This window comes from Aureobasidium pullulans (genome assembly GCF_000721785.1).
Source record: "Aureobasidium pullulans EXF-150 unplaced genomic scaffold scaffold_7, whole genome shotgun sequence".
Classification (NCBI taxonomy): Eukaryota; Fungi; Ascomycota; class Dothideomycetes; order Dothideales; family Saccotheciaceae; genus Aureobasidium; species Aureobasidium pullulans.
Window position 1 is genome coordinate 678,861 of NW_021941027.1, and position 27,738 is coordinate 706,598.

General features: G+C 49.7%; 11 protein-coding genes across 11 annotated transcripts; 9 read left to right on the top strand and 2 right to left on the bottom strand.

Moving 5' to 3' along the window:
• Positions 1-505: 505 nt before the first annotated feature.
• M438DRAFT_344792 (actin-related protein, ARP3 class) lies at positions 506-2,417 on the top strand. The gene is made up of 5 exons (XM_029905298.1): positions 506-586; positions 642-664; positions 717-958; positions 1,014-1,941; positions 1,994-2,417. Exons 1-5 carry the CDS (start codon positions 552-554, stop codon positions 2,050-2,052), a joined length of 1,287 nt encoding a protein of 428 aa, XP_029761663.1. The 5' UTR covers positions 506-551; the 3' UTR covers positions 2,053-2,417.
• Positions 2,418-3,061: 644 nt separating this feature from the next.
• Positions 3,062-5,132, top strand: M438DRAFT_317079 (glycoside hydrolase/deacetylase). The gene is made up of 5 exons (XM_029902729.1): positions 3,062-3,334; positions 3,383-3,961; positions 4,013-4,407; positions 4,464-4,892; positions 4,946-5,132. The coding sequence occupies exons 1-5, from the start codon at positions 3,073-3,075 to the stop codon at positions 4,991-4,993; spliced, it is 1,713 nt and encodes a 570-aa protein (XP_029761664.1). The 5' UTR covers positions 3,062-3,072; the 3' UTR covers positions 4,994-5,132.
• A 31-nt stretch (positions 5,133-5,163) lies between these two features.
• M438DRAFT_196210 (uncharacterized protein) lies at positions 5,164-5,467 on the top strand. Its single transcript, XM_029899302.1, has one exon. It carries the CDS (start codon positions 5,215-5,217, stop codon positions 5,392-5,394), a length of 180 nt encoding a protein of 59 aa, XP_029761665.1. The 5' UTR covers positions 5,164-5,214; the 3' UTR covers positions 5,395-5,467.
• A 134-nt stretch (positions 5,468-5,601) lies between these two features.
• M438DRAFT_364565 (GDPD-domain-containing protein) lies at positions 5,602-9,780 on the top strand. The gene is made up of 3 exons (XM_029907732.1): positions 5,602-6,067; positions 6,121-8,919; positions 8,973-9,780. The coding sequence occupies exons 1-3, from the start codon at positions 5,932-5,934 to the stop codon at positions 9,578-9,580; spliced, it is 3,543 nt and encodes a 1,180-aa protein (XP_029761666.1). The 5' UTR covers positions 5,602-5,931; the 3' UTR covers positions 9,581-9,780.
• Positions 9,781-11,630: 1,850 nt separating this feature from the next.
• Positions 11,631-14,212, top strand: M438DRAFT_295086 (Lipoxygenase). Its single transcript, XM_029901866.1, has 5 exons — positions 11,631-12,859; positions 12,914-12,951; positions 13,003-13,398; positions 13,455-13,680; positions 13,752-14,212. The coding sequence occupies exons 1-5, from the start codon at positions 11,695-11,697 to the stop codon at positions 13,955-13,957; spliced, it is 2,031 nt and encodes a 676-aa protein (XP_029761667.1). The 5' UTR covers positions 11,631-11,694; the 3' UTR covers positions 13,958-14,212.
• Positions 14,213-14,352: 140 nt separating this feature from the next.
• M438DRAFT_317086 (cyclophilin-like protein) lies at positions 14,353-15,101 on the bottom strand (the record flags this gene model as incomplete). Its single annotated transcript, XM_029902730.1, has 1 exon — positions 14,353-15,101. One exon carries the CDS (start codon positions 15,099-15,101, stop codon positions 14,607-14,609), a length of 495 nt encoding a protein of 164 aa, XP_029761668.1. The 3' UTR covers positions 14,353-14,606.
• Positions 15,102-15,242: 141 nt separating this feature from the next.
• On the top strand, positions 15,243-17,245 carry M438DRAFT_295092 (uncharacterized protein). Its single transcript, XM_029901867.1, has 2 exons — positions 15,243-16,566; positions 16,617-17,245. The coding sequence occupies exons 1-2, from the start codon at positions 15,601-15,603 to the stop codon at positions 16,857-16,859; spliced, it is 1,209 nt and encodes a 402-aa protein (XP_029761669.1). The 5' UTR covers positions 15,243-15,600; the 3' UTR covers positions 16,860-17,245.
• A 962-nt stretch (positions 17,246-18,207) lies between these two features.
• Positions 18,208-19,755, top strand: M438DRAFT_391569 (uncharacterized protein; the record flags this gene model as incomplete). The annotated part of the gene is made up of 5 exons (XM_029909076.1): positions 18,208-18,220; positions 18,423-18,580; positions 18,638-18,742; positions 18,800-19,173; positions 19,230-19,755. The coding sequence occupies 5 exons, from the start codon at positions 18,208-18,210 to the stop codon at positions 19,711-19,713; spliced, it is 1,134 nt and encodes a 377-aa protein (XP_029761670.1). The 3' UTR covers positions 19,714-19,755.
• A 3,194-nt stretch (positions 19,756-22,949) lies between these two features.
• M438DRAFT_317092 (uncharacterized protein) lies at positions 22,950-25,119 on the top strand (the record flags this gene model as incomplete). The annotated part of the gene is made up of 6 exons (XM_029902731.1): positions 22,950-23,025; positions 23,080-23,175; positions 23,228-23,484; positions 23,531-24,668; positions 24,720-24,899; positions 24,953-25,119. The coding sequence occupies 6 exons, from the start codon at positions 22,950-22,952 to the stop codon at positions 25,117-25,119; spliced, it is 1,914 nt and encodes a 637-aa protein (XP_029761671.1).
• A 406-nt stretch (positions 25,120-25,525) lies between these two features.
• On the top strand, positions 25,526-26,299 carry M438DRAFT_271551 (uncharacterized protein; the record flags this gene model as incomplete). The annotated part of the gene is made up of 1 exon (XM_029900491.1): positions 25,526-26,299. The coding sequence occupies one exon, from the start codon at positions 25,526-25,528 to the stop codon at positions 26,297-26,299; it is 774 nt and encodes a 257-aa protein (XP_029761672.1).
• Positions 26,300-27,078: 779 nt separating this feature from the next.
• Positions 27,079-27,622, bottom strand: M438DRAFT_404926 (uncharacterized protein). Its single transcript, XM_029909754.1, has one exon. The coding sequence runs from the start codon at positions 27,579-27,581 to the stop codon at positions 27,108-27,110; it is 474 nt and encodes a 157-aa protein (XP_029761673.1). The 5' UTR covers positions 27,582-27,622; the 3' UTR covers positions 27,079-27,107.
• Positions 27,623-27,738: the final 116 nt, after the last annotated feature.

Sequence of the window (27,738 nt, forward strand, 5' to 3'; positions counted from 1 at the left end):
AGCGGCCGAGAGAATGCAAAGACTCAACTACGGGATTTGTGGGAGGAGAGAGATGGAAGATGAGCTTCGAAGAACGAGAACGAGATGTTTGTTGGCCTACTCCGTACGGCTTGGATGAGGGTCGCTCTTTCCATTTTTTGTTAAGCCTGTGCGGCCGTGAACAGCGTGTTGAAGCAATACTACACTTGCCAGAGCGATTACGTTATGGCTATAGATGATGGCCGAGTTTTGATGAGAATGGTCGAAATGGATAGCAAAATGAAGCAAAGGATGGTCTATGTACGTTTAACAGAAGTCTACAGGTCACTCAATCAGATAGAATGGTCCATTGCCAGGCGGTCAAGCAGTATGCGCACGGACATCATGGCGGGGAGGCAGTGGCCGAGCTCTCCGACTGACGACAACGCTCTTGGAGACAACGCGACATTCGTGGTTGCCCTGTATCTTCAATTCTTATACGTGCCCGGTCAAGCTCTCGCCCTCTTTCCGACAATTGACCTTTGGTCGTTCTTCATACCCACACAGGCACCCGGATAAATCTCTAAGTCATCATGGCCAACCAAACTCCTGCCGTTGTCATGGACAAGTAGGTGCTCCCTGGTCTCGTCGCGCGCATAGGCAGCAACACTAACATGGAACAGCGGTACGGGTTACACAAAGCTCGGTTGGTCACCCTAAATACTCATCCGTCCTGTTCGCAATCACTGAGTCTGCAGGTTTCGCCGGCAATGATTCTCCGTCTTTCGTCTTCCCTACCGCCATCGCTACTAAGGGCCCTACCAGCGGAACCGTCGGCCGTTCGGGTAGACCTGGTGGCGGCAACAATGCTTCAATGCTTTCGGGAAAGAGAGGTACAGAGGATCTCGACTACTTCATCGGCGACGAGGCTCTAGCCGCTTCAAGCGGTCCTGGTTACGGTCTTCACTACCCTATCCGCCATGGTCAGGTTGAGAACTGGGTATGCAGAGAATACGCCATCACAACTCCTTCGGCAGGAATGCTGACTTGCGCAGGATCAAATGGAGCGCTTCTGGTCCAACTCGATATTCAAGTACCTCCGCGTCGAGCCCGAAGATCACCACTTCCTCCTTACCGAACCTCCGCTCAACCCTCCAGAGAACCGTGAAGCTACCGCCGAAATCATGTTCGAGTCCTTCAACGTCGCTGGTCTTTACATTGCCGTCCAGGCTGTGTTGGCCCTTGCCGCTTCGTGGACTTCTTCAAAGGTTCAAGACCGCTCCCTGACCGGTACAGTTATTGACTCCGGAGAGGGTGTTACCCACGTTATCCCCGTCGCCGAGGGTTACGTTATCGGTTCTTCCATCAAGAGTGTGCCCATCGCTGGTCGTGATATCACATACTTCGTCCAAAGCCTTCTTCGTGACAGAGGTGAACCGGACAGCTCTCTCAAGACGGCCGAGAAGATCAAGGAGGAATTCTGTTACGTCTGTCCCGACATTGTCAAGGAATTCGCACGCTACGATCGTGAGCCAGAACGTTTCGGCAAACACACAATCAACTACCCGAACGGTCGCAATGCTGTTGTCGATGTCGGCTACGAGCGTTTCCTTGCTCCCGAAATCTTCTTCAACCCTGAAATCTACTCATCCGACTTCTTGACTCCTCTACCCAACATCGTCGATACCGTCATCCAACAATCACCCATCGATGTCAGAAGAGGTCTCTACAAGAACATCGTCTTGTCCGGTGGTTCAACCCTTTACGAGAACTTTGGCCGCAGACTTCAGCGCGATATCAGACACTTGGTCGACGCTCGTATTCAGGCTAGCGAGGCTCGCAGTGGTGGTGCCAAGTCGGGTGGTCTTGATGTCCAGGTCATTACTCACAAGCGACAACGTCATGGTCCCTGGTTCGGTGGTAGTTTGTTGGGTCAGACTCCCGAGTTCAAGAGCTACTGTCACACAAAGGCAGAATACGACGGTTCGTTGACACCCCTTTGTTTACTCTCATTACATACTGACAGACATTTCAGAATACGGTCCTTCAATAGTGAGAAGATTCGCTCTCATAGGAGGCCCAGGAAGCTCCTAGATTGCTCATGTAGATTACACGCTTTTGTCCAAACTGAATTCATCAAAATTATTCCAAGTACTCAGATAGAAGTACGTCCATTCTGTCTTTATCATCTCTTCCTACCGTCAATCGCTCCCTTGCCACAGGTCGATCTCGTACGACAGGATGCCCATTTGACGAGGCAAATGATGTTTTGCAGATCGTTCTTGGAAAATCAATAACATGTACATGAAAGAGGGTTACCTACTGCAATGCATATGCTTTAACCATTGGAGAACCAGCTGGGCGTGCATATTTACGACCGACTCGAGCTCGAGGTCGGTTACACCATGCAGTCTAAAAATAATCGGGGTCGTGGAGAAAGCATGGGGTTCAAATTCGATCTGCGCAGTGACCTCTCGAACGTCCAATCATGACTTGGTCCACATGCAGTCTTTACACAATTCGTTCCCTTTTCCTCTTCACCACGTCCCAGAGTGTTGTTTCCAAAGCAAGCCACATGCACACCTCAAACAAGTCACCCGATGATTCGCTCTGGAAAATGTACGGCACAGAGCTCCAAGCCGTCGTCCCGCTTGCTTTGACTGCCAAGAAACAGCACGAAACAGACCATGGCTTCACCTCATGCCGTTCCAGTGTTTCGATCCAGTCAGGATAGACGATACATGCAAGCAACCTTTCTGCTTCTGGACGACAGAATCGGTCTCATCCACTCTTGTCTCCAGACCGCTAGGGCATTGCCTGCGATTTATGGATATTTACGAGCATGCCTAGGCCACAAGCAAGGGAGGCCAATGCAGCAGGGGATGCTCGCAGAGGCTTGTTTTGTAGGTCGTAAGTATATATTATAGCACGCTCGACGAAATTTTGAAGACGTGAGATAGGCAGGTTTCCTTTTTCCATTGACATTCCGTCGTGTCGCATCTTTCGTTCTGCCCCTGTCTTTTTTGGACCTCACACTCGTTGAAGTACTTCTGCTCAGTATTCTTTGCTCGAGTATCGCTCCCGAACCGTCTTTATCATTTCAAGAGCATCAAGATGCATTTCAACAGCCTCGCTTTGGCGACATTGGCCCTTGTGCCATCCTTTATCGAAGCTCACGGTGATGTCCCTGGAGCTCCCAGAGTTTTTGGCAGAAGATCGGCTCTGAGTGGTGCCAGAAGAGCCCGTAATGTAGCAAGCAGCTATCAACCAGTTGTGCCTGAGGTTCATGAAAAGCGTCAAGCCTCTACCAACACCGAAGGCCAGTGTGGACAAGGCTTCGGCTCTTGTGCCGATGGTTACTGCTGTTCTGAAGCTGGTCGGTATCGTACATTCGCAATTGTAGCTCGAAGCTAACATCCACTAGGCTGGTGTGGTCAAGGAAGCGATTACTGTGCTGCACCCGGATGTCAGTTCAATTTTGGTCCAGCTTGCGATGACAACACGATTCCATCTGGCAGCAGCACTTCTACCGTTGCTAGAACTAAACTCGGTAACGTTCTTTATGGTGGAGCTGGTATCTACGATTGCACAGTGGCAGGAACCATTGCCGTTACTTATGACGACGGTCCTTACATCTATACCGAGCATATCCTGGATGTGTTGAAGCAGTACTCAGCCAAGGCCACCTTCTTCATCACTGGCAACAACAATGGCAAGGGAGAGATCGATAACGCTGCCTATCCCTGGGCTGCTACCATTAAGCGTGCCTATGCTGAAGGACACCAGATCGCTTCTCACACTTGGACTCACCCTCATCTTTCCAACATCACCAGCGCCCAGAGAAAACAAAACATGTACAGCAACGAGATGGCATTGCGCAACATCTTGGGTTTCTTCCCCACTTACATGAGACCTCCTTACTCCGACTGCACTGCAGAATCTGGATGTCAACAGGACATGGCCGACCTTGGTTACCATGTTACCTACTTTGACGTAGATACTGGTATGATACCCTTGCTACCGAGACTGATCTGTGTCCACTAACGTGTTACAGATGATTACAACAACGACTCTCCTGCGCTTATTCAAAACGCAAAGAACAACTTCGATGCTGGAATTGCTGGTGGAAAGCCTGCAACCGATGACTACCTTGTGATTGGACACGACATCCACAATCAGACTGCAAACGTTCTGACTGCATACATGCTTGACAAAATTCTGGCTCTTGGTTACAAAGCAGTAACTGTCGGCGAATGTCTGGGTGATCCCGAAGAGAACTGGTACCGCAAGTCATCCGGTAGTGTCTTCACCTCTTCAACATCTGCCGTAACTTCTGCTACCAAGACCTCTGCCACCATTGCTCCCACTGCTACATCTAATGACGGCACTTGCGGAGGTGGTTCAGGATTCATGTGTACTGGCTCAGAGTTTGGTGACTGCTGCTCGCAGGTACGTAGTAAATGAATGTCAATCTTGCAGAACGACACTGACCGTATTTTATCTAGGCTGGTTGGTGTGGATCAGGAACTCTCTACTGTGGCGAAGGATGTCAAGCAGGATTCGGTCAGTGCGGTATCAATGTTCCTCAAAGCAGCAGCACAACCTCGACTGCTCCTGCTGCAACCGCAACTGGCGTTTCGACCGATGCAACCTGTGGTGGCTCAAGTGGCATGACTTGCCAGGGCTCGGTCTTTGGTAACTGCTGTTCGCCAGCAGGATGGTGTGGTAGTACTGCTGCCTACTGCGGTGACGGATGCCAGTCTGGCTTCGGCTCGTGTGGTGATTCTGGTGCGGCAGCAGGTGCTGTTCAAGCTACCAACAATGCCGCTGTATCCTCGACACTCGCTACGTCAGTTACTACCACTACCGCCGCCACAGCAACCAAAACGTCGACAGCTGCTAAGGCTACCGCTACTAACAAGTCAAGAGTTTCGGTAAGCGTATCCCAATCGATGTCTGGATATTCTCGTACTAACCATTTCTCCAGACATGGGTCAACAGCTGGCTCAGTAAACTGAGATCTGGATCTCACTAAATCTGAGTACAAGCTTGAATGAATGTAGTAGTCAGATGATTTGATAATGTTTGGAAAGAGGACCACAGTCAACCTATATATTGCCTTTAGACTGTACAGACTTTGGAAAGGATATGTCAAAAAGTATTCATTAACGAGCAAGAGTTGTACCATTGCAGACCATATGACTTGTGCTCTTGCCGGAAAGGAAACAAAAGAAATCACCTTATCGCAATGCATCAATGGCGGAACTTGCTCCGTCTAGAATTTCATCTTCAGGTCATACCGGGATACATGCGATAGTGAAACCCTACCCCTTGTTGCTTTTTCTTGTTGTGGTTCGGAAGTGGCGGGATATCTACACTGTCACTCGGAGACACCATCGCCATACACATGGCCAGTCAAGCTATGGCACAGCATGAAGGAGGACATCACACGCGCTGGCACAAAAAGCCTCACTTGATGCATATCCATAGATGTCGATGAACAGGACGGAAGACGGATGTACTCGAGTAGATTGAGTTGGACATGACGGTGATCAGCGCGGGGTCCCTGAGGAACGCGCCTTTTTGCAGCCCCTGCGACGGACAAAAACATCATCATCCAAATCCTTTTTCCGCCAAGCACCAGTTTCAATCGCGACAGTTCTGTCCAATAGATAGTAGAAGTATCTACACGTTCGCACCCTTCACTCTTCACTTGACCCTTCTCTCACTTGCTGTGTGAACGCCAGGCACGTCGAGGTCTACCAATCACATCATCTAGCTCGACGTTGCTGGTCGAACGAATGGCCTCTGTCCTTACCCCTGCTTGCATCTCTACCAAACCAACTGTCCGTTTGCGCGGCTATCAGTGAAAAGCATTTATCCAGTCCCTCTGGACCCTCACCATCATCTCTCACACCTACTACTTGGTGGCAACTGCCAATCGTCATCTTTACTAAGCATTGAACAACCAAGATGAAGTTTGGACAGAACCTCCCCCGCAATCAGGTTCCCGAGTGGGCATCTGAATATATTAACTACAAAGGTCTCAAGAAGCTGATCAAGGCCGCTGAGCACAACACCGAGGCTGGCGGCGAAGTAGATCTTGCAGGTGAGGCTTGTCGACAGGTGCTTGTGAAGGCTGCTTGACTGATTCTCTCCTAGAATTCTTCTTTGCCTTGGATCGCAACCTCGAGGACGTGGACAGCTTCTACAACAGAAAGCACGCCGAATTCTCGCGACGACTCAGACTACTCTACGATCGCTATGGACAAGCCGCTCAGCTTCAGGATGGCATCGACAAGGAAGAGATGGAAGATCTGATGGGCGCGTTGCTCGAGCTCAGAGGACAATATCGCAATCTGATCTGGTTCGGCGAAGTCAATCGTAGAGGCTTCGTCAAGATCACGAAGAAGCTGGACAAGAAGATTGAGGCTTCGCACTCGCAAAACACATACCTGGCCGCCAAAGTCGACCCCAAGGCATTTGCGAACAACCGCAGAACCGAGGCCGACATGCGCGCCATCAATGACTGGCTGTCGAATCTCGGCGATGTCAAGGTCTTTGACGACACTGCCTCGATCGCCTCGACCGGTTCCTTGCACCGCGTCTCCTCAAAGAATGCCATGCGCGTGCCCACGGCTGTGCTCGACGCCCTCGAACAGAACGTCCGCCAAAACGATCTTACAAAGCTGCAAGAGCTCATTTCGACATCCTTGGAGGATATCTCTCCTTCTGTGACCCAGAAGCTGATGCTCAATCTCTTGCAACGAGCTATCTCCGCAAGATCACATGAATGCATCACATATCTGTTGTCGCGGATATCATCTCTTACCGAAGACGATGACATGAACAAGAGAAACATCGTCCATCGTCTGGTCATCGCGACTGGTCGTGCAAGAGCATTGGAAGAGAACGGCCCTGCTGCAGTACCCATTGGTGCGGAAACCAACTCCTTCATCAATGCAGCAGAACTTCCCGTCCGTGTTCCTACATCATTCAAGGTCCAGGAGAAGGATCTTGGCCAAACTCTTGGTCAGGAGGATCCTGCCATCAAGCTGATGGTTCACATTCTGTCACATCTTTCGGCCGAGCAGAGAGCAGTCCTCAAGGAGAGAGATACATACGGCCGTCTTCCGCTCCACTATACTGGTCAGTATGGCCTTGTAGCTGCAGCTCAGACCATCATCAAGTACATGCAAGCTTGGGGTCAGTTCGACGTCAGCAAGGGTATTGACTCCGACATTTGGCAGGACGCTGAAGGATATGCACCTCTGCATCTCAGTGTTATCGGCGGTCACTATAGAACTACAAAGGCTTTGCTGCTTGCTGAAGACTGGCACGGCGAGTCCGAGGACAGCCATGCCGTGAGACGCAACGTTGAGAAGTCTGGTGCTGCCTTGGCTCTGGCTACGAAGAACAACTTCTTCATGATCGTCAAACTGCTTGTTGATGCTGGCATCAACATCAATCACCAAGATGAGCAGGGCGAGACAGCACTACACATCGCTGCTCGCTTTGGCTACGTAGAGTGCACAAAGTCGCTGCTCGAAGGTTCGGAAACTCAAAAGGCCAACCTCGAGATCACTGAGAAGACATACGGTTGGACGCCTATTTTCATAGCCTGCGTTGACGGCCACCTGCCAATCGTCGAATTGCTCATCGAAGCTGGTTGCGAGACCAACAAAGCCGATCTTTCAGGTTGGTTACCTATCGAACATGCGGCACTCAGAGGTCATCTCGACGTCTCAAACAAGCTGGCTGATCTCAGCCCGACTCCTGAGAACCTTGATGTGCCTTCACCACATCTCAGACCATCCAGTGCTTTGGGAACATCCCCCAAGAACAACTCATCCATCGAAGATCGTCGCTCCAACGTTCCTCAGGGCCGTGATGCTCCTCGCATTCCGGAGCCTGTCAAGACCTTTGGTCACAGATATCTCACCGATGAGTCTTTGGTTCTTGTCAGCTTGGGTTCCATGGACAACCGTAAGAACATACCTGCAGTGACTCTGGATAACATCCCGCTTGCAGATGCTCATGCGACCCAACTTGACACTGCTCTTTCGCTTGTTGTTGCTGCGTCTGGCGCCAACGGAGAGCCCACAATCGTTGATCTGCCCGTCCAGGAGAATATCAGCACTTCACCCATCACGTTCAAGACCCGCGACCCCACTAAGGTCAGACTCTTGTTTGACATTGTCCCTACCTATTCTGGATCCAAGGACAAGATTGTGGGTCGTGGTGTGGCCTTACTTTCTAGTATCAAGCCCAGCATTGGCTCGAAACGCATGCTGCTCCAAGGTGACTTGAGTGTTCCAATCGTTGCTGCCGAGACTTTGGACGTTATTGGCTCTGTCAACTTCAATTTCTTGATCATCACTCCATTCCAGCACCCCAACATGCACATTGCTGAGAACCAGACTTACTGGAAGAGCACATCCACACAAGTGATTGGTCACCGTGGTCTCGGCAAGAACATGGCATCGATGAAGTCCCTGCAGCTAGGAGAGAATACCCTTCAGTCGTTCATCGCCGCCGCCAATCTGGGTGCATCCTACGTCGAGTTCGATGTCCAACTTACCAAGGATCATGTTCCGGTCATCTACCACGACTTCTTGGTCAGCGAGACTGGTATTGATGCGCCAGTGCACACATTGACCTTGGAGCAATTCATGCATGCTAGCGAAGGTCAAACTCCCAGACCATCGCGTCCGTCCTCACCCAAGAGAAGCCACCTGGACGGAGTGGCCGAGCAGTCACGCAAGCAGCGTTCCTACTCGCTCGGTGGTGCTCAAGACGAACGCGCTCCTGACATGTCTGAGCGCATGAAGCATACGCGTGACTTCAAGGAGAAGGGCTTCAAGGGCAACAGTCGTGGAAACTTCATCCAAGCCCCCTTCACCACTCTCGAAGAGATGTTCAAGACACTGCCATCCTCGATCGGTTTCAACATTGAAATGAGTACGTTTTGACCTGACTATGATTCTGTTTGACAACCACTGATTATTTCACAGAATATCCCATGCTTTTCGAATCCGAGGAACACGACATGGACACCTACGCCGTTGAACTGAACTCGTTCGTCGACACCGTCCTGACCAAAGTTTATGACCTCGGCACCGGTCGCAACATGCTATTCTCCTCCTTCAACCCCGACATCTGCCTCTTGCTCTCCTTCAAACAACCCTCCATCCCCATCCTCTTCCTCAGCGACGCTGGCACCTCACCCGTCGGCGACATCCGCGCCTCCTCTCTGCAAGAAGCTATCCGCTTCGCCTCTCGCTGGAACTTGCTCGGTGTGGTTTCTGCCGCCGAACCTTTGGTCACTTGCCCCAGACTTATCCGTGTAGTCAAGGAGAGTGGCTTGGTTTGCGTCAGCTATGGCACATTGAATAACAATCCCACTATGGTTGCTAGACAGGCCAAGGAGGGCATCGATGCTGTCATTGTGGATTCCGTTCTGGCTATCAGAAAGGAGCTTACTGCTGCTCAGGCTGGTAAGATGAATGGAGATGCAGATGGATATGAAGCTGGCAAGGTCATTGAGGTTCCCCAGGTCATAACCAGTGGCAAGGCTAATGGAGTCACTACCAATGGACATGGTCAGAATGGACATGCTTAGGAAGTTTGGACGAAGGAGTGTAGGATAGAGGAAGAGAAATTATCCAAGACGGAAGAGCAAAGACGGAGGCATTTTTGCGTGCAGCTTTTTTCCTGCTGGTATTTTCTTGTACATTACATTAGCATAGGGCATCTTTGGGAGCAGGCAGGCAGGCAGGCATGGTTCTCTACTTTATAGGCAACGGATTTCTTCCTTCACTCTATCACTTTGCTTCATGATCTGTTCGGTGCCGCATGGATTTCGAAAGTGCTCAGAGAGGATGAACTTGTGTCAGGGTGGCAAGCTCGACAAGCATTTTTGAGGTCGCCAACGACGTTACAGCACCACGAATGGGATTTTCGTGATTAATCTATATCTTTCATGGTTCTAGTATTGTTCTTGACATGTTGAAGTGTGTTTGGGCCGTATGAATGCGCTTATCCTGTTGCCATCTGCGATAAGGCATTTTCACATTTGCTTCCACACAGAGGCACTCATGAACTGTTTGGTTGGCGCACCCAACACACGTCTCATGATTGGCAGCTGTTTGTTTTGAGATTCCACAGATTGTTCAAATAGGGTATTGACTACTCAAGCACAAAACATGTATCGTGCTCGACAGGCAACTTCAACCAACATTGGCGACATGAGAAGAGCTCAACATTTATGCACCTGCACAACTCCGCCAAGCCCCACCACTCAATCTAGGGTCCAAACTCCATGCACAAAAAAGTTCTTCACCAATGAAAATCCGAGATTCCAAAACTTGATGTACCTCGCCCTACACCTCCACCTTCATTCTAAAGTAGCGGTATGCACACAAAAGAGCAAAAGGAATGTTGATGAGAAGGGGATTCGAACCCCTGCCCTTTCGGACCAGCGTATTGGAAGAACCTTAAGCTGGCGCCTTAGACCGCTCGGCCATCTCACCATTTGATGTAGTTGAGGTTGCTGAGAAACATTAAGTAAACAGATGTCGTAGATCATACACGCATCGATCATCAATCGGCGGCTGCCAGGTTGGAAGGTACTGCGTCGAGGGATGCCGGTAGATGAGTGGGAAGCCAGGGTAGGACTAGTGTATGAAGATACGCAGCAAACGTTGTGGCTGTGAAGTTGTAATGCCCTCATGCACCGTCTCTTCCGAGCTACAGAACTGATGTCCTAAGCAAATTTCACCGGAGAATGCCAGAAGTGGTTAATGTATTCTGATACGTCATGTAAGAAGGACGCTGAAATGTCTCACGGCATCGATCGCATCTGCCTTTACATCATGGTGTGATGTCCTAATGTCAACGAAGAATCAGGCTGATCGGCCGGCTTGGACCTGATGGCTTCTGAATAATGTCGCGCGGATGTCCTCGGTCGCTTCTGTCGGTGGAGATGTTTAGGAACACACGGGAAAAAGAAGAAACAGTTTTCCTTGGCCCTTCTTGTGCTTTGGCGAGTGGGAGACAACTTGCAAGGCTGTAATCAAACAGTGAAGCAGAAGTGTTTATGGCACTGTGAAGGCATGCGGCTGTTGGTTGTAGCCTACCTTCAATCTCTCGAAACCTACATTCAGGCTCTTCGTGGTATCGAGGCATATTGCTCACTGGGATGCTTGACGCAATAGCATGTGAAACATGTCGTCGCGACAAGAGGTTTGCGGCAAGATAGGGTGTTATTTAGGGTGAAATCCCACCTGGCAATTCGCCGATTGGCTGCGCTTCTTTCTCCACATTCTGTCAATCCGGCATCACCGGTTGAAGGATCAATGGTCCCTTATTCTATTACATGTACGTCCGCCGTTTACTTATCGGACGGTGATATACAATCGTCTGCTTCTGGAAAGTATAAGCAAGAATTGGTCTACAGCCGTCACTGTAGGAATGATTGTTGAGACCATGAGCTTGCTGATCGACCGGTCGACTCTGTAGTCTCTGCTACTTGCGGCCATTGTGTTGACGTCTGCCAACATGCCGTATCCTTCACGTATCCAGTGCGGTTTGTAACGGCCGATGTGGAGATACAGTATAAGACAACATAACCGTTAGTGGAAGGTGATGGGTAGATATGGATGAGTATATATTCACAACGCAGACCAAAAATTGAATGCTCTCAGGTATAGCTACTTTTCCGCCCTACAAGCAATCATGACGCCGCGTCGATTCTCAGTGGCATCGCTCTTTGTAGTACTGTTGTGTATTGCGACTGTCTATTCTGCTATTCTACCCAGACAAGCAAGCTCAGCGAAATCTTCGTCTTCCAGGATCTTGTCTTCTAAGGCTTCGTCTTCTTCCAAGGCCTTGTCTTCATCGAGGGCCTCATCTTCTTCCAGAGTCTCATCCTCGTTCAAGGTCTCATCCTCAAAGGTCTCCTCAAAAGTTTCGTCGTCCTCCAAGGCATCAGCTTCAAAAATCACTTCCGCTTCTATCTCCAACCCAAGGACAGGGTCGACCACTTCAGCCAGTTCTTCCGTATCAGGAGCCTACTCCATTCCTCAAAAGGAAGCCGCGCCCTCCAAGAGAGCAGATGCCATCACGTCAAAGCGGAACAACTTCCAATATGGACCACCCGTTGCAGGTGGTCCTGCTTTTCCCAATGGCACTCTCGGTAATACTTTAGTCAGCAACGATATATCGAGCCTTCAAGCCGAAACCAACAAGCAACAAAGTGCTTCCTCCTCGGACACCGCATCTGCCAATGCCGATATCTCCAAGTATAATGGACTCAAGACATTGAATGATTACACGTTGCTCTACGACGATGAGTGGACAGCAACATTATCTCAAGGTCCCATCCGCGGTATCCTTACAAACTACACCCAAGACTTGCTGTTCTCAATGGAACGTCTTTCTTTCAGCCCCTATCAAATCCGCAGGTTGAATTCGAGCAAAGACAAGCTCAACTTCCAAGTCGATGACAAGATTGCAAAGAACATCACTGGCATGACCTTGCAGCAACTGTTCACATCTGGTCGTCTGTTTTACTCCGACTACAGAGATCAGGCAAAACTCAAGACCACGACAAACGGAGCTCGTTATTCGGCTGCTGTGGATGCTTACTTTTATATCAATCAGACTTCGGGAAATTTCCTGCCCCTGGCCATCAGAACTAACCAAGGTGGAAGTCTTGTTTACACACCAGCAGATACCAGGGATGATTGGCTCCTTGCTAAGATCATGTACAACGTTTGCGATCTGTGGTTTGCCCAGTGGGAGCATTTGGCGAGAACCCATGAGGTTGTCCAGATTGTGTACATGGCTGCTATCCGCACGCTGAGTGATACCCATCCTGTAAAGGCACTACTTGACCGATGTAAGTTCGTCTAATCACCTTTTTTCGACCGCCTACTGATATTGAATGTCATAGTGATGTACCAAGTCTTTGCTATCCAGCCCCTGGCAGCAGTAAGTTTACTCACACATGTCTAGAAGACTTCATGTTCTGACATACAACAGTCCATCTTATTCGCCCAAGGCGGTGCCGTGGACATCTCCTTCCCATACGCCTACGACGCCGCCCAAGATTACAGCACGGGCTACTACTTCAACCGCAGTGGTGCCTTCCAGTCCAACTACTTCCTCACCGATCTAAAAAACCGTGGCTTGATCAATTCCACAACCGGACCGGCGCTCAAGAATTTCCCCTTCTATGAAGACGCTTCTGTCATTTACTCGGCTATGCGCGTGTTTATGACTTCATTTGTTGGCTCGTATTATTCGGCGGATTCGGTGGTGCTGGCGGATAAGGAGATACAGGCTTGGGTTAAAGAGTGCAATGGCGCTGCTAAAGTCATTGATTTCCCTGCTGCTATTGCGAAGAAGGATACATTGGTTGATGTATTGACGCATATGGTAAGCATATCCAACAACCTCTGATATTGGATATATTGACTAACGATTTACTGCAGGCCCATCTGTCCTCGACAGCACATCACACGGTCAACACCAACGAACTCATCTCCGCATCAGCCACCCTCCCGTTCCACCCCCATTCCCTCTACCAACCTGCCCCGAAGCAAAAGCGTAGCGTTTCCAACCTAACGACTTTCCTCCCTCCCTTTGAAAAAGCACAAGAGCAAATTCAAATAAACGCTCTGTTCTCGAGAAACTATCTCGCTGGCACTAATCGAACATGTAAGTTTGAAAACCCTCTTCCCTATCCAACTTTTGCTTCGTGCGTATCTTGATACTAATTTCTTGAGCAGTGAGTCACATGTTCGACGATGCGACTATGCTTCAGAAAATGAATGCGAATACCAAGACTGCAGCTGCGACATTCAAGAGTGCTATGGATTCATTTAGCTCCAAGATCAAGGGCAGGAAGTTTGATTCCAAGGGGCTGAGTCAGGGTATGCCGTTTGTGTGGCAAGCGCTGGATCCGAATGTTATGCCTTTTGGTGTTACTGTTTGAGAAGATGTATGTAGTTGTCGTGTAAGATTATGTGTATATTATTTCATGGTTGAATTTGGTTGAATTTAGTAAAAGCATTGATTTAGCACTCGTGTAGAACGGGAGCGGTGATGTGTTGTCAAGAAGTGGTTCTTTTGTGTGCGTGGAAAGACCGGGTAGGCGGACGAGAAGAGAAATAGATAATCGTGACGAAGAACACAAGGCAGGACGCAGGAAAGAGAAGCAAACAAGGGGGGAAAAAGCAGGTAGAACATGAAATAGATATAATTTGTTTATCATCGAAGAGTGTGGTGATACGAGTATTGTATATTAGAGCGTGACATGCTCAGCATGTTAGGCGTAAGGCGTGATCCAGACCTTGGATACAGCCAGATTTCAGCCTCAAACCTTGGAGCCTCGCTCTTGAGATGTCGAGAACGTGACTGATCAGTGAGCCTCGATGTGGCTTGTGTCAGGAGGTTTGGCGCATGGTGTTAATGGCAGCTGATGTATGCTGAAAGTGCGATGCGACAAGGATTGCGTATCGCTGGCTGATGGCGCATGCGGTGAGACGCTTGAGTAGCTCCGTGTCGCGCAATGCTGTAGTAATGCAGCTTGGTGCGTTCTTGCATGTTGAGAAAGGCAGATTGATGCCTAGCAGTTTTGTGGTTCATCTCTGCTCATCTGCAAGAGGGTTGGCGTGGATTTGCACATTCTGGATGCGAATGGGATCCTTTGGCCTGTTCTTCTTGTCGACCTGTATCGACTCCATCTTGTCAAGAGTATCCCATCCTTCCAGTACGCGACCAAAGACGGTGTTCTTTCCATCAAGGTGAGGGGCCTTGTCAAAGGTGACGAAGAACTGGCTGCCGTTGGTGTTGGGACCCTTGTTGGCCATGCTCAGAATACCGCGTTGATTGTGCTTGAGTTGCGACTTGATCTCATCTTCGAAGGGCTGACCATAGACGCTGGGACTGTCCTTTGTCGAAGTGGCCGCAGGAGAGCCGGCTTGGATCATGAAAGACGGAATGAGACGGTGGAAGGGCGAGTCATTATAGGCGTCGGACGCGCAGAGGGCGAGGAAGTTGTACGTCGTCTTGGGACATGCGCTGCAAAAGAGCTCGAGTTTGAGGTCGCCATGGGTCGTGTGCAGCGTGACGGCCATGTTGGATGGTGATTATCTTGACGAGAAATTCGAGAGAAGCGGTATGCGATGACGATGATTGCGGGCGGGAAAGTGAGCTGTGGCTCGTGCAGTTGCTTTCATCTCATCTCAGTCGGCAGCTCATCAAACCAAGGAAGGCTTGGTGCATCTTTGCGAGTTTCAAGCGACATCATCGTTGGCCAAGTCATTGAAGTCTGTTATTCTTAAGGAAAGAAATCATCAACTCTGCTCTTTGATGCGTGTGTGATTGTCACATCTAGAATCCCCTTGTCCGCAGCCGTCCCCCGCCCTGTCCCGACCATCGTGCTTGGTGTGTGTGTTGGTTGACGTCTAGACACAAAGAGCTGACAGGCGCCTTGTCTGCGTCTCCCTTTTGCTCTCGCTCAACCTTTGCAATCCCATCCTCGCTCTTGCAATCTCTCTTCATATCATCGACCCAAGTCCATGACATGCGGGCGACGGCGCCTGTACTAACGACGACGACTCCGCCGCACCCATCATGACCTCAGCCTTTGTGCGCGTTTCTGGCCCGCCGAACAGCAACTTCCTCGTGGGATATCCTGGAATCTCGGCCACTTCACCGCGGATAGAGGGCAAGGTTGAGGTTCGCCCACTGTTGGGCGTCTCAGCTCCTGTCCATGTATCGCTGGTTACCGTCTGCCTGCAGCGCCGCGAAAGCATCCACCCCTCGGCCGATACAATCAAAGGCCATCTGGTCACGTCAAATCGTCGCGAAATCACAGACATAGTCGGCAAGGAGATGCTGTTATATCGCGCTCCACTTGGGAGAGAAAGCGAAGCAGTACTGTCTATGGACCTTCCATTCGTCATCTTCATTCCCTACGGCCGAGGTGGTGAAGAGATGGCTCGCCGTGTACCACCGGCGAGCTTGCAGCTGGATCGTCGCGCTGCAGAAACATACTACGAGATTGTTGTCACAGTCCAACACGGCGCAAGCGACCAGAAGAAATACGCCTTTCCTGTACCCATCGCCCGCTACGATACCTTGTCGACTTTCGGCATGTACAACCGTCCAGAAAGCGCAGAACGGGTCGTCGACCATCTCGTCACTCTCGCAATATCATTACCACGCTGGTCTTACGGCCCCCTGGACCCCGTCAGCGTCTACATCAAACTCACTCCCAACCCGGACATGCTCAAGAAAGCCATGAAGGTTACAATAAAGACGATAACTGTCAGCATTGAAGAGGAGGTCATATACAATCATCAGGGCGACGAGCCGCAACGAAAAGCAAAATTGCTAGCTTCATCCACCCACCGCGTAGGGATTAAGATGCCCGAAGCTGGTTACTTTACAAATTTGGGCTTGGTCTTTCCAGCCAGAGACTTGCGAAATCCAGAAGGAATCTTGCCCCGACAGAAGCGAGAGTTTCCTCTATACGCTGTCAGCGGTTTCACAACCACCGGTACTCTTTACAAGATTGAGTACTACCTGGTGGTAAAGGTATGTTGCATGTTGACTTCAGTGTCAAGCCGCTTTCTAACTCAATCCAGGCCACCATGTCTGGCGCAAAGGACATATTGATCCGCCAACCCATTGTCGTCTGTCCCTGGGATCACGCTGGTTGCAAAGAAGAAATGGAAGCCATCGAGCAAGCCGCCAAAGACGCCTATCACATCTCTCCCGACAACCCCATGTTACCCGCCCCTACCATCATCAAAGCCTCCGACGCCAATGGTCTCAAAAGTCTAGGCATGACCATAGTCGGAGGTCACAGGAAACCCCTGATTGAATGATCTGCTCTCTCCCGATTTGTTTACTGTTCACTTCTCTTATACCACTACCACTTTTTGGGACAAGTTACGACGTCACGACTAGTCCACTTGCCTCTTATTCTTTGTTTTCTCAGCAGCGGGAAGGGGCAAAAATGTTGATTTGGCGCGGAGTTTTTGGGCGTTTGAAAGGATGGAGATATGTCAGGCAGACTGGTGTCAACGGGACACTGGTGCCTTGCTCGAATTGTGCCAGCCTCTGAGGATTTGAATTGCATTTCTGGGAGTTTTCTTCTTTTTTCAGACCCTGCTCCATTCTCCATCATATGTGTCATCGATGGGAGACAACTTTGTAGCTAGAAGGACGGTATCCTCTGTTTTTAGCAACATAATGTCAGTTCTTTCAGAAGATCTTATTGACCAATCGAATTGTCGCTTGCAATGAACAATCGCTTTCTATCTCCTGCCGTTCTCAAGAGCTGTTTGGTTTACCGAAGCATGACCCAAGATTTCGGGATTCTGTGGGGAGTGGGAGTGGGAGTGGGAGTGGGAGTGGGAGTGGGAGTGGATTGCGCGCGGCTGTTTCATCAGCGACAGCCTTACGCAACATCATCCACTCCTACCGAAACAACCGAACTCTGGGCGGAAATTGCATGTCCAACTCAAGAACATGCTAAACATTTTCCAACTGCCGCTTTTTACCATGACTGTAGGATGCCGTGCCTGTTCAGGATCTCTCTATGGAGCCATGATAGGGCCAGATTGTTCGTATACCCACTCAACTGCGACTCACCCACACTGGCCCATTGAAGGTGATGTTCACCGACAACTTTTGACAAACCGGTGTTGTTATAGTGTTTCGAGACATGTGATCGTCAAAAGTATCAATTGTGTGAATAACACACCTGCGATATAGGACTGCTCATCTCGATTAACACGTTGCTCCCCACGATAGACAACACACTTTCCAAACCTTCCAACAACCAAAAAGGCGTTCGAGGGCAGATGAGGTTTGCAAGCTTTGGGTTTTGACAGAAGGAACCGATGAAGGGTCTAGTTCTACATGATTCCTGTAAGTAGGATGCTGAAACCAATTGACAGTTTCACCGACTCGCGATTTGAAGGAGATTTTTCTTCAGGTAGATTAGGGGAGGGTTATATGGCAACCGGTGTTGTTTTGCTATGAGGCTCAAAGAGCGATCAAAAAGTATGCTTTCTTGGAAAGGGAAGTTGCAGATCGTCCCGTGCCTTGATCTGGGTGTTTAGTGTGTGGTTGTAAGGTTAAGTATACAAGGCATCCCAGGTGTGTGTCCTTGTGATACAAAGTGTGCCTTGCAACACTCCTGGGGAGATATTGCTGTGTCGTGGCTCGATGTCTTTTGACAGTTCTTCTTCCTCGCCAATATCAACATTCTTTTCTTAGACTTTGTTTTGTTTTCTGCCTCTACATTCCTTTTTTGTTCTTTTCATCTATTTGTCTACATCTTTTGTGGATCATCCCAGAAAGATCCGCTATCAGGGACCAGGGTATACAGACCACACTACACGGACCCATCTCTCTTTCAACCGCATAAATGTCTGGACCAGATTCACCCCTCTCGCCGGTGACCAGTACGGATCATCGAGGTTGGCTCTGGATTACTGTCATAATTTGCACAATCATTTGTCCTGCACTACTACTATGGCGAGGAATAGCCAGGTATCGCAGGTATGGTCTTGATGACCTTGCTGTCGTCGTTTCTTTTGTAAGTCAACTCTACCTATGATGTGTTCCTAGAATACACAAACCTGACCACAAATAGGTCTTTATCATCGCGCATTTAGCACTACTCATGGGCTCACTCAAGCTCGGTTTCGGAGTACAGTTGATACCAGAAACTAAACCAGGCATTTTAAAAGCTGCAGAGGTGCGTAACACCAACCGACCGAGCATCCAGACATCAACGCTAACCTTCCATCCCAAGCTGGTCTTTGCAAGTAGAATAACCCTCTCCCTAATCCTCGGCACATCGAAACTCTCCGCCCTCCTCCTCATACGCCGTCTCCTTCCACCCAACACCTGGCGCACCTACATCTGCAACACTGGTCTTGTGCTTGTGGTTGTTTGGGGTATCATGGCTATTTTGACTACGAATACTGCGTGTTTGCCTAGTCATATGCTTCTTCGCAATGCGGAAAACTCTTGCGCACATTTGGATATTCGTATCGCTACGACTATGGCGTTGAATATCGCCACAGAGTTTGGTGTGATAAGTCTGGCTGTGTGCTTTTTGCGGAGAATGCAAGTGGAGGGGGGACAGAGGAAATGGGTGGCATTGGGCTTCTTGTTGCGATTGCCGTAAGTCTTTGCTCTGCCTATATTAATTGTGCCAATTTTTGCTAATGGGAGAACAGAAACATCGCACTATCTCTCCTCTACCTAACTTTTTACCTCCACTTTCTCTCTCGCGGTCACTCCTCTATCGGTTTCATCCCAACCGCAATCATCCAATGCGTCCTAGCAACCTACTCCTTCACCTCTTCCTGCATCCCCTCTTTCCTCCCCTTCTCCCTCCCCATCTTCACCCCTTCCCCCTCTTCCTCACCCATCGAACTTACCTCCTCCAAATTATCTCGCAACAAACTAGCCCGTCGCATGTCCACACCCATGTCCTTTTTCGGCGACAAAATCCGCGGCGACCGCGAAATCTTCACCCACAAAGCTAGGATATTCGCTGATGTCAAGGGCGTGCAAAGGAGAGAATCAGAGAGGAAACTGAGGAGGAAGGACAGTGATAACGTTGATGAGGATCAAGAGAGTTTGAGGGGAATCGTTAGGGAGGAGACTTTTGAGATTAAAATGGATAGGTATTCGGGTGTTGGGGGAGGGGTTGTGTAGAGAATGAATGTTGAATTGGAATGAATTTGTTTGATACGGAGATTGAAGAGATTTGCAGGCCGAGTGATGGAGTAAATTCGGGGTACAGATGTCAGAAGGCAAAGTGAGCTGGACGGTGGATACACGCGACACTCATGCGTCGAAGAGCAGGCACTGCCATAGCGACAGAGGAAAGAGCAACCAAGCGACATGGAGGAAGTAGTATGAACGATCTGACACGGAAAGAGCTCTACGGAAGATCAAAGTGCTCCATGAACTACAGCGAGGTGAGCAAACCCTTTCGAGGGTCACAGTCAGCACCACACTCCTTCTGAGAAAGAGCACTGCTATCGGTTGCACTCAAAGCAGGAGACAGTCACCATTATGCTTTGCAAAGCTTGAAGTGGAAGCAGAGCGGCAATTCGCCATACGCAACGGGGTAGACACTGGAAAGAGAAAGAGCTGACGTATGTACGGACGTGTTTGCTGGAAATCGAAGATATTCGACAGAGTTGGCTGGACCTTCTGCGTGTGCATCAAATTGGTGGATGACGAGAAAGTGGCAAAGGAAAATCGAGCGTAAGAGGCTGGACAAACCATGAATTGTATCAGCTACCTTGATATTGGACTGTTCAGACAGCCACAAATCGACGTAGGTGTGAATTATACTCAAGGGTCGACGAAGAGGCGCATGCAAACCGTGGTTTGAGGCGTCGTTGGGATGCATCGAGGATCACATATACCTATAGAGACGCATGGGGTTAGGTGGTCGTCTTGTCAACGCCTTCCAACATGTTCTGATTAGGTCAAGGTTCTTAGAGGTCTGTACTTCTTCAAGCGATGCGCAGCTAGAGGGTGCGGCCACATGCCGTGCAAAGACGGGTCTTACAAGTAAAATGAAATGGCATCTTCTCCATCTTCACCCGTTGTGCGGAGTTGGTGTATACGATCTAGTTCTCGACCAAGATCTCACTTTGGAACCTGGACCAATAGTAGATCGATGCCTGGAAGGAGGCAACAACCCCAGCCGCAAATGCCAAAAGCGTCACGATTGACCAACGTGCCGAGATACCGAAAGCAGGTGAAGAAGCAAAGTTGAAGCTTTTGCAAGATGAGCACGTGGTGAGTGTCCTGTCAATATCTCAGAGTGAGACATCTCCACGTTACTTCGGACGGCCATGCCGACAACAACATCCAGATAACGTTTCTCCAAGAAATCCAAGAGATAGATGCTTTGCAGTATTGGATTGCTTTTTGAAGTGTGGGCCTTGGAGATCTTGGATGTGGGTTGTGGAGTCCATGGAAGCTGGAAAGCCTGGCATAAAAGTCCGCTTCGGCTCCCCTCACTACCCTCCATCCAGCTTTTCTGCTGACAGACACCGTTTATTCCCTCGCGACCAGTGCAGCCATCTCGATTTATTAATGCTGTTGGAAAAAGCGGCTGGTCAATGGTAGCAGTGTGTGTTTTTTGTGGGAGGCAACTTCGGGCGACTGAATATGGTGTGGTCTCGGGGAACACTTCTGACTCGAGGGAGGTACTTCGCCAAGTTTCCAGGTTTGGAAGGCACCAATACTGCGACTGAAAGTAGCGGATCAGGACAAAGATCTCTAGAAAGATCGCGCATACTTCTGACAGGCACTCGCGAGCTTTATACACGCCGTAGTACGGAGAGACGTCAATTCGGCAGGTTGCCGAACGTGCTTTGACTGATGCGTAACAAACTCGGGAAGCCGAATGCTGTACGAGCGTCTTCGATATAAGAACAATTCTCCGATGCAGGTACGCAAATCATTCGACGGCGGTTAGCATCTTCTAGTTGGGACTGGAATTCGATCGCGTCAAAATCTCAAAGGCCGGCTGTGAGATGGAGTAGATGTCCAATATCAAACGTACTCGAGTATACCATCCACACAAGAATCACAACCTTGGCTACGTGACTGCACGCAGCACTTGGCGAGAAGTGTTTACTCACGAGACCCATGCCTGAAACACTTGCCTGTTTGATGGCCGTCCTTGAACCATGTGTTCAGAAAATGGTAAACAACAAGGCAGAGGGCATCCTTGCCACAAGGTTCGCGTAAGCAGCATCAACATGCAAGGGATGCACTTGCCGCGCTACATGCACGCTTGCTGCACGAGTCGCGCAGACTTTGGGACTGGAAGCAATGCGTCGTCATGGATCAGAAGAGTGCGCCTTGATAAGGAGTTGACGAAACAATGGGACCGTTGAATTGCGCATGCTCGTGGAGTCGTAGTCCACTGGAGGTCAAAGTTAGCTACCCCACTGCTACGCGCAACTAAGCTCCGCCAATTCACCAAGAGAAGATGAGAGGTTGGAGCTGCGGCTTAAGAGCAAAAGTACACGCCAAGCTTTGTTGATTGGTGCTGGGTAACGGCAAGTATGACGCTTATACCAGGACAACGTCCCGTCGTCCCAACCCAACCTTCGGATCAAGGACCATCCTTGCACAACGAACCTATCCTTGTCGCATCGGAGATTTATTGCCGTGCGACTTGCAGTCTGCAGATATGCAAGAGTGGTAAAATGGCATGGTGGATCCAAGGCGACACCAATCTCGTGTAGCCCTGTTTGAATGCTTCCAAAGAGCTGATGCAATATCTGGATCCTACTGAGCCTTGAAGATGTAGACAGACCGGAGGTACATCTTCCCGCGGTACCGGCCAACAAGAATATGCCGGCAAGACCGCCTTAAATCCTGGATCCCACGGTGTGAATCTTGAGAGATCACACAGCTAAAGCTTAACATGCATGAACAGCTAAGAGACTCCCGCATGCATGACAAGTGGAGGTGTGCCATAGATACGGTATCGATTTGCGCCAATATCGCTCTTACCCAACGCCCTCCCTCGCTCGCACGCTTCGTTATGCAGACCCGCCACTTCCTACAGGCTGGCCCCGGTAGGATCGGCTCGAAAGTCATTTGCCAACTTTAGCTTCATGTTATGGCCTTGTTGTTGCGGAGACTACCGTAAAGGAGTTTAGTCTTAGCGAGCAGTGGTCGTTGGCATCCAAGGGCTTCAAGTTGCCGGTAGGTGGTTGCCTCTCCTCTGCGCCTGGTTATATAGTTGAGGCAGGCTCCCTGCTTGTTCTCTACCAGTGGCTCAGGTGCGACCTTCCAATCTCTCTCGTTCTTCGACCCGTCTTTCGTTTCAGCATCCTGCACACACCCGTTATACTGTCCTCCACTTACTTAAATACTTGTACACTTGACTTTCAATTCGGTTCACACACGACATGAAGTCCGTAGCTAAACTTTCGGCCACGGCTCTGTGGAGTTCCGCAGTCGCCCTTGCCTGGAGGCCGCAATATGGTAGCCCTGTCAAAGCAGAGTATGGCAACCTCGTCAAAGCTCACGCTTCTCAAGACTGGAATGGTTCTGCGACTCAGAATGCACCATGGCCATTCTCTACCTCTCACCCTTGGTCTCCTAGTGGTTCACTCCCCCAAAACATCACCAATGGTATGATATTCTATATAGCGTTTCTAGTCTTAGAGCTCACAACACAATCTAGGCCTCAGCACTTTTGGCACCATCAATCATCCGGACCTGGGACCATGGACTGATGGACCTCTTCCACAAGGCTGTCCTTGGGGTCTGCGTCAGTCGAACGATACTAACCCCTACAATGAGAAGAATGTCCCCAACACTGGTATGACTCGCTACTACGAGTGGGAAATCTCGAATCGAACCATGGCTCCGGATGGCGTCGCGCTGCCGCTTCTTGTTGTCAATGGACAGTTCCCTGGACCTCTCATCGAGGCGAACTGGGTAAGTCGAACCTGCTCCTCAATATGAGCAATTCTAACCTTCTCAGGGTGACTGGATCGAGGTTAGAATCACAAACAATCTCAACGAGGGTACCGCCATGCACTGGCACGGTTTCCTCCAGAAAGGCACTCCCTGGTATGATGGTACTCCTGGTGTTTCGCAGTGTCCAATTGCTCCCGGCAAATCGTTCACTTACCGCTTCCGTGCCGAACTTTACGGCACTAGTTGGTGGCATTCTCACTGGAGTGCTCAATATTTAAACGGCTTGGCTGGTCCCATTGTCATTCACGGACCTGTAGCTGATGAGTACGATGTTGACCTTGGTCCAGTCATGTTGACCGACTGGTTCCATGCAGACTACTACAGCTTGGTCGAGCAAGTTTTCATTGCCACAGAATTCGGACCCATCTTCCCTCCCATGGCAAACAACATGCTCATCAACGGAAAGAACAACTACGATTGCAAGAACACAAATCTCACCTGCACTCCCAATGCAGGAGTTTCTCAATTCCGCTTCCAAAGCGGTAAGAAGCATCTCTTACGTCTTGTCAACCACGCGGCTGAGGCTGTCATTTTCTTCTCAATTGATGGCTATCAACTCAAGGTTGTGGCCAATGACTTTGTCCCTGTCGAGCCTTACTATACTGATCTGGTGACCCTCGCTGTTGGCCAGCGTACTGACATCATCGTCGAAGCCACTGGAAACAGCACTGATGCCGTCTGGATGCGCATGACTGAAGGCCCTTCCGGGCTCGGACCTCCTCGTGGTCAGACTGGTTGCAGTTTGAACGACGGCAACAGTGTTGAAGCACTTGCAGCTATCTACTACGAGAATGCCGATATCAGCAAGCCTCCCACCACGTCAAACACGATTGATGTGTCCCGCACATACTTCCCCCTGAACTGCAACAACCAGCCTCTCAACCTCACCGTTCCCAAGTATGCCATCCCTGTCAAGGAGCCCGATGTCATTCTCAACTTCACCATGTCTGCGGCCTACAATTCAAGCGGAGCCTTCAAGTGGTACATGAACAACGAGACATACATGGCCAACTACAACGATCCTACTTTGTTCGAGGCTAAGCTCGGTAACCTTGACTTCCCTGAGGAGTCGCGTGTCTTCGACTTGGGAACCAATGGCACTGTTCGTATCATTATGCAAAGCGTCGGCTTCCCTGCTTCTCGTAGGTCAATCTTTTTCATCACTCAGTAAATAAACTAATCGAATCATACAGATCCTATGCACATCCACGGCTTCAACATGCAAATCCTGAGCGAGGGCATTGGAACTTGGGACGGCGTCTCAATCACCAATCCCGAAAATCCTCAGCGTCGTGACACTCAACTCGTTCAGCCCAACGGTTATCTCGTCATTCAGATCGAGCTGGACAACCCCGGAGTGTGGCCCTTCCACTGTACGTACTCTGAGCTTCCTCTCTTAAGTGAAAGACATACTAACTTATCCCAGGCCACATCGCGTGGCATATCTCGGAAGGCATGAACATCAACCTTCTGGTGAACACGCCATATGTCGTCAACGAAATGGAGATCCCGTACGTGATGGCACAGACATGCCGTGACTGGTCAGACTACAGCGGTACCACTGTCGTCAACCAGATTGATTCTGGTCTGTAGACTTTCTTTGATGTTTTGTTTTCATGACTTTATAATTATATATTCTTCACAGTCTGGCTTCTATGGCTATGGCTGACACCTGACGTGTAATACCAATATCTGAAACAACAAATGAGATAGCACCAAGGAGCTTGGATGCGGTTCGCCTGAGTTCGCTTCCAACCCTGATTGTCTCTACCTCTTGTGCTCGTTGGGCAGCACCTACTCTAGTACAGGTTGGAAGTCAAGAAAAGGACAGGCTTCTTCGGCCCAAGGCGGAAAGTGCGTCATCGATGTGGGGAATCAACATCCAAAGTTTGGCAGCCAACGAGCAGAAAAGCTCCTAAGTTTTCGTACAAGTAAACCACTCAGGTAGGTCTTTGATTTCTGCATTATCTGCTTGCCAACCCCCTGTCACATCGCCGCCATGGACTTCCCCTCAGACACAGCAAAATCCAGCGAATACGCAGCTCTCAAAGCGTTCCTCAACGACGAATCTTCGCTTGAAGAAACAGTCGACAACTTCATCTCAACCCCCGACTCCTCATCCACCGAAGACAAACTGCTGCGTTCCTGGGACGCACTCGGTCTCACCGCCTCACAAACACCCGCCGACTCGCCATCGCAAGAAAAACTCGTCTCCTTCCTTACCGCCCTCCGCCAACGCGACACCAACGTCGGTGACGTAGAGGGCAAAACAGTCTCTTGGTCCACACTCCCGCTTTTCGGCCGACAGATCCGCGAGCATTGGAATTATGATGAGAGGGCTGCACAGAAGGATGCCGAGACCGCGCGCAGTTGGGCCAACGCAAATGCCTTTGCTGCACGCGTCACAGCTACTGCATCGGCGTTTGACTCTTCAGACCCCTTGGACTTTTCCTTGTATGCGATATGGGCGCTGAGAGCGGCGTTGGAAGACAAGGACGATGTGCCCGAGGCTACGGTGGCGGCGGCCGCTATGTGGATTCTGTATGCTGGCGAGGTGTTGAGGAAACAAAGTAAAGAGCAGAGGAGTTATGAGGGCAAGGTTGCACAGGCTGGAAACAAATACCCGAATAAGGAGTGGAACGGCTTCGAAATGGATAGGTGGAGATCGTGGAATAACAGATTCGCAAACATCAGTGAGGTCTCGCCGTACAAGGAGATCAAGGACATCGCGAAAAAGACGAAGAGGCATATGGGTGATCTCGCCAATTGTTGAGCCAGATCTAACCATCATCTTTGAGCATTTGCCTGCTGGAGTACAATTCGTTCTGAAGAGGAGCTACATACAAGACATCATAATGGACGACGTCTCAGACTACTTGCTCTTGCTTTCACCGAGTTGAGCCTGACTCAACTTGAGCGATTTCGATGGGATTTCATCGGTCATTTCCTATAACACATCAGCACCACCAGACATACCGGAGTGGATTAGGAACACTTTGCTTACGTCCAAGACCGTATCATCTTCTCCATCGCAATGGTCCTGAGACGATTCAGAATACCTATGCTTCATTTCTTCTTCTGCCTCTCCGCCTTTTCGGGGCCTAGGAAGAGTTCAACATCATGCTGCGAGTATCCAATCTGGCTTTCATGAGAGAATCAATGTAGGCCCGCGCTTCCTTCTTCTTTGCTGCTTCCTCTGTCTCTTGTTTGTCCAACTGCTCGCACAAGAGAGCTTGGCACTCTCATCCATTCTGCTTATAGAGCGCCTTGCGATACGCCGCTTTCTGTTGCGCTTCTTTTTCGCGTTGAAGATGAAGGAAGTCTTTATAAGCTCGCTTCTCTTGCTCCTGGTCCTGGTCCTCACAAGCTTGTAGGTCCAGCTTAAGCTCAAAGGCTACTTCTGACGGGATCGGTACTGTGCACTAGCAGAGGCTTTAGAACAATGTTGACGAAATTATATCTGCCGCTCTTCGCATCAGATTATCAAGAAACATTTGGCGATAAAGCAGAAGCCATAGTGTCAGAATTATACGTGACCCAAATCTGCTCATTCAAACAACAAAGCCTATCACACCTCTCGATTACTTCATCAAGTTCGATACACCGTTCAAAAGCGAATTGACAGAGCTCTTTCGCATCTCTTTCTTCTCGTTGCGATATTCAGCGCGAAGCTCACGCTTCTCCTGACGATACTCTCGCTTGAGCTGTCTCTGCTCGTTCTTGCGTTCGCGTTTTGCTGCACATCTACTCTGGCATGTCGACTTGGTAGCGTGCGACGAGGTATTGTTCAACGAGGAGTCAACAAGAGGGTCGACGCTGGCATATTGAGGAACACTGCGTATGCTTGATGGATTGTGTTCCTCGATGAGAGCTGTCGTAGAAGCATCTTTGTTCTTGCCGAGTTTGGTGGACTGATGTTCGACATGCTCGTAGGCTGGGGGAGGCCCCAAGGGTTCGCCAGTATTGACAGAGGAGGTTGCGACCGGTCGACTTAGGACCTGCTGAGCTACAGCCCAGAAGTTGGTTTTGTTGTTGTTGCGGCGACCACAGCACATTTTGGAAAATATATTGTTGGTAGGATTTAGGGAGAGATGATTTGTTTTGCTTTGGAGAATTGATGAGTGCTGTGAATTGTAAAGGCTCGACGGGCATGGACTATAATATATATCTTATTCATGAATTCTACATGTTTGCTGTCCAAGTCCTGGCTGT

Bases quoted from the DNA above. Each gene is read 5' to 3' on its own strand.
- M438DRAFT_196210 (XM_029899302.1), top strand. From the start codon at position 5,215: ATGGCGGAACTTGCTCCGTCTAGAATTTCATCTTCAGGTCATACCGGG.
- M438DRAFT_317079 (XM_029902729.1), top strand. From the start codon at position 3,073: ATGCATTTCAACAGCCTCGCTTTGGCGACATTGGCCCTTGTGCCATCC. The intron at 3,335-3,382 runs GTCGGTATCGTA...AACATCCACTAG, and splicing joins TTACTGCTGTTCTGAAGCTG to GCTGGTGTGGTCAAGGAAGC. The intron at 3,962-4,012 runs GTATGATACCCT...AACGTGTTACAG, and splicing joins CTACTTTGACGTAGATACTG to ATGATTACAACAACGACTCT.
- M438DRAFT_344792 (XM_029905298.1), top strand. From the start codon at position 552: ATGGCCAACCAAACTCCTGCCGTTGTCATGGACAA. The intron at 587-641 runs GTAGGTGCTCCC...AACATGGAACAG, and splicing joins CCTGCCGTTGTCATGGACAA to CGGTACGGGTTACACAAAGC. The intron at 1,942-1,993 runs GTTCGTTGACAC...CAGACATTTCAG, and splicing joins CACAAAGGCAGAATACGACG to AATACGGTCCTTCAATAGTG.
- M438DRAFT_364565 (XM_029907732.1), top strand. From the start codon at position 5,932: ATGAAGTTTGGACAGAACCTCCCCCGCAATCAGGTTCCCGAGTGGGCA. The intron at 6,068-6,120 runs GTGAGGCTTGTC...ATTCTCTCCTAG, and splicing joins CGGCGAAGTAGATCTTGCAG to AATTCTTCTTTGCCTTGGAT. The intron at 8,920-8,972 runs GTACGTTTTGAC...ATTATTTCACAG, and splicing joins CGGTTTCAACATTGAAATGA to AATATCCCATGCTTTTCGAA.
- M438DRAFT_404926 (XM_029909754.1), bottom strand. From the start codon at position 27,581: ATGTGCTGTGGTCGCCGCAACAACAACAAAACCAACTTCTGGGCTGTA.
- M438DRAFT_295086 (XM_029901866.1), top strand. From the start codon at position 11,695: ATGACGCCGCGTCGATTCTCAGTGGCATCGCTCTTTGTAGTACTGTTG. The intron at 13,399-13,454 runs GTAAGCATATCC...GATTTACTGCAG, and splicing joins TTGATGTATTGACGCATATG to GCCCATCTGTCCTCGACAGC. The intron at 13,681-13,751 runs GTAAGTTTGAAA...TTTCTTGAGCAG, and splicing joins CGCTGGCACTAATCGAACAT to TGAGTCACATGTTCGACGAT.
- M438DRAFT_295092 (XM_029901867.1), top strand. From the start codon at position 15,601: ATGACCTCAGCCTTTGTGCGCGTTTCTGGCCCGCCGAACAGCAACTTC. The intron at 16,567-16,616 runs GTATGTTGCATG...AACTCAATCCAG, and splicing joins AGTACTACCTGGTGGTAAAG to GCCACCATGTCTGGCGCAAA.